The 3,424-nt window shown below is 41.6% G+C and overlaps 1 protein-coding gene across 1 annotated transcript; it reads right to left on the reverse strand.

Annotated features, from left to right (window-relative positions):
- Positions 1 to 1,213: 1,213 nt before the first annotated feature.
- On the reverse strand, positions 1,214 to 3,424 carry LOC121209997 (uncharacterized). Its single transcript, XM_041082054.1, has 3 exons — positions 2,195 to 3,424; positions 1,930 to 2,125; positions 1,214 to 1,440 (listed from the first exon to the last, which is right to left on the reverse strand). Exons 1-3 carry the CDS (start codon positions 3,422 to 3,424, stop codon positions 1,214 to 1,216), a joined length of 1,653 nt encoding a protein of 550 aa, XP_040937988.1.

Below are 3,424 nucleotides of genomic sequence, written 5' to 3' on the forward strand. Positions count from 1 at the left end.
ACTTTGTAATAGAAGGTGCACCACAATGTTATGAAAGTGGTTTTATCCATATCTTCCGTATGCATCTTGATCTGATTGTACCCTGAGAAACCATCCATGAAGGAGAGCAACGAATATCCCGCTGTGTTGTCTACCAAAGTGTCTATGTGTGGCAGAGGGAAATTATCTTTTGGGCTAGGTTTGTTCAGATCTCTGTAATCAACACACATTCATACCTTTCATCTTTCTTAGGGACTGGTACAATTTTAGCTACCCATTTAGAGTACTTCACCTCTTGTAAAAATCCTGCATCGAACTGCTTCTTGATTTCGTCCATTATCTTCAATACGATATCTGGCCTTATTCTTTGCAACTTCTGTTGGACTGGCTTATAATTTTATCTTATTGGAAGACGATGCACCACAATATTGGTATTTAAACCTGGCATATCTTGATTCCGAAGATATCTTTGAACTCATGTAGCAACTCAATCAATCATTGTCTTGTGTCCTCGGCAATATGCGTGCCGATTTTTACCTCTTTCCCTTCCTCTAGAGCTACATTCTCTATTGCCTCTTTCTCATGGGGCATGATTTGTTTCTCCTCCTGTTTTACTATCCTCAACAAATCCGGAGACACATAATCTTGGACATCTTCAAAATCCTGAGATTCCTCTAAACACATGTCTTGCTCGCGAGAGAAATCAGGATTTGTAATATCAGTGCTCATGTCATTGATATCTAGGGACCTGTGAAGTATAAAGAATATACAAAGAATGAATGAATTTAAGAATGATTATTTATATGCTATGAATGAAAGAATAAGAATTGCAAAAGTTTAACGGAATATTGGTTGATAAAAATGAAACAATACTCGTTCAAATTGATAAAAGTTATGTTTTATTTAAAAAAATAATAGATGATCGTAAGCCCATTCCACAAATGTAATCCTATTACTCTTAGGCCCTAGAGTAACAAGAATGTTTCGATAATTACTCTAAAAAATTCCTAAAAACTACAGGAAGTTCCTCCGCAATCCAATTGTTTAGAGAGCTTCCTGGTTCGTAAGGACGAATGCCCTCAAGGTTTCCTTGCTCTGATCCTTCGTCGTGTATAGCATTAATCTGATGACTTTTTTCTATAAGTAAACCTTTCGATATGAAGGTTTGGGATATTGGAGGGAATGTCATCGGCTTCCACTCTATTTCTCTTCTATTAAGGCGCGCCCTTCTTCCCTATTGGCGCTTCTCAACTTCCTTCCTCCTTTGCTTATAGTCTGGCTTGAAGCCCAGACCAAAGTGGTCTCTCTTCTCTTTTAGTTCTGGGATTTGAGTCCCTCCTTGCAGGTATTTTCCTAACCCTCTTCCTGGTAAGGCTCCTTTTCCCACCATCATTTGTAGAGCCATCCTCGTGGCTCTTGCTATCTTTGGCACCGGTAGCTCACTCCCTTCTGAAATGAAGGCTGCATTAACAAATTCTAAAGAGCGAAAGGAACACTTAATAGACTCTTCGTTCGTCTCGACATAAGGGGCCTTGCTAGTGACTGCGGCTATAATGTCCTCCTCCGCATTGATGGTTACTAACCGTCCATCCGTCACCAACTTTAATTTCTGGTGTAACGATGAGGGCACCGCTCCCGCTGAGTGTATCCATGGCCTCCTTAATAAGCAATTGTAAGAGGGCTTGATATCCATTACCAAGAAGTCTACTTCGTATATACTCGGCCCAATTTCCAAGGGGATGTCAATCCTTCTCATCACCTTCCTTTCTGTACCGTCGAAGGCTCTTACCACATTTTAACATGTCTTCATGTGAAAACCGTCAATGGGTAATCTGTTCAATGTAGACAACGGTAGAACATTCAAGGCTGATTCATTATGGACGAGCACGCTTGGGAGTGTGTACCCCTTGCATCGAGTGGTGATGTGCAAGGCCTTAGTTGACCCTCTACCTTCCGGTGGTATTTCATCATCATTAAAGTGGATGAAATTATCCGCACTTATGTTATTCACCAACCGGTCCAGCTTGTTAACAGATATGTCATGGGTGACATATGTTTCGTTGAGCACATTCATTAATGCATCCCGATGTACCTCAGAACTCAGAAGTAAAGCCAATACTGATATGCGAGCCAGCTGCCTACGCAACTGCTCGACCACGCTATGCTCGCTATGCTTAAGGAACTTTAGAAATTCCTTAGCCTCCCCCTCCCTTACTGGCTCCTTGACAAGCACTTCAGCCTCTTTCTCCATCTCCGCACTAACATTCTTTGTTTTTTTTGGCTCCTCTCTGACGCCTACCGTATCATATTGCTTCCCACTCCATGTATAGCAACCCTCAACTTGTACATCCTTAGACGTACTGGCTATACTCTCTTCTTTCGGCACTGTCACATTGTAGTCATAACTCCATGGTACCCTCTTGCTATCTTTATAAGGGAAAGGCATAGGCTTATGGATAATAACCTTAGGCAACGTTTGTGCCCCCACTTCATTATTCCTTGGCAAGGAAATAATAATCTTTGTCCAGCTAGTTCCTTTCTGTTCATTCTCCAACACACATACTTGTTTTTCACAAGAGCTACCTTCAAAAATTTGTATCTCTTTGTTGTCTATAAAGCCTTGTACCAAGGCCTTGAATTCTTCACAATCTTGAACGTCATGTCCTTCTTTCTCATGAAACTCACCATAGTTCCTTGTTTCTCTTCTCTCATTTTTAGAGGTTAATGTACCTCTCTTCACCAGCTCCTCCCAAATCACCGTCATAGGCATCCTCACATCAGCAATATTTTCCTTCATTCTCCTCTTACTAGCTTCGCCAATGGCATTCACTCCTTGATCGTTATGATTTGGCAATGGGTTTTTAGTATTAGGGGTATTGTCGAACTTCACTACCCCCATCTTAATAAGCCTCTCTACAGCCTTATTAAAATCGGTACAGTTTTTGATCGAATGCCCTGGTATTCCAGTATGGTATTCGCATTTAACGTTCGCGTCATACCATTTGGGATATGGGGGCTGCAGTGGTTTTAAGTGAAAAGGAGAAATAGCATGTGCATCGTATAAGCTTTGATAAAGCTCACGATACGTCACGGGGATGAAGGTGAACTGCATCCTTTCAGAATTCTGCCTTGTACCCGACTCCTGCCTTTGAGAACTCTGTTGCTCAACCGCAGCTATTTTAGATTGACCAACTGTGATTGCCTTCGTGTTGAAGGTGCTTGTGTTATTCACTTCACTATCCTTTCTCCTTGGGGCCAATCTTTTGGTCGCTTCCCCCTCGATTTTACCACCCTTTATGGTATTCTCGATCATCTCTCCCACCATGACTATATCCGCAAAGCTTTTAGTGGTGCTCTCAATCATGTGAGTGATGAATGGAGCCTTTAGAGTGTTGATGAACAACATAGTAGTCTCTTTCTCCAACAACGGTGGTTGAACTTGCAT

This window comes from Gossypium hirsutum, chromosome A11 (assembly GCF_007990345.1).
Source record: "Gossypium hirsutum isolate 1008001.06 chromosome A11, Gossypium_hirsutum_v2.1, whole genome shotgun sequence".
Lineage (NCBI taxonomy): Eukaryota > Viridiplantae > Streptophyta > Magnoliopsida > Malvales > Malvaceae > Gossypium > Gossypium hirsutum.

Excerpts from the sequence above, each read along its gene's own strand:
- LOC121209997 (XM_041082054.1), bottom strand. The coding sequence starts at position 3,424 with ATGCAAGTTCAACCACCGTTGTTGGAGAAAGAGACTACTATGTTGTTC. Across the intron at positions 2,126-2,194 it reads AAGTGCTTGTCAAGGAGCCA|TTGCGTAGGCAGCTGGCTCG; the intron begins GTAAGGGAGGGG and ends GTGGTCGAGCAG. Across the intron at positions 1,441-1,929 it reads TGATGAAATACCACCGGAAG|CCTTCATTTCAGAAGGGAGT; the intron begins GTAGAGGGTCAA and ends TTGTTAATGCAG.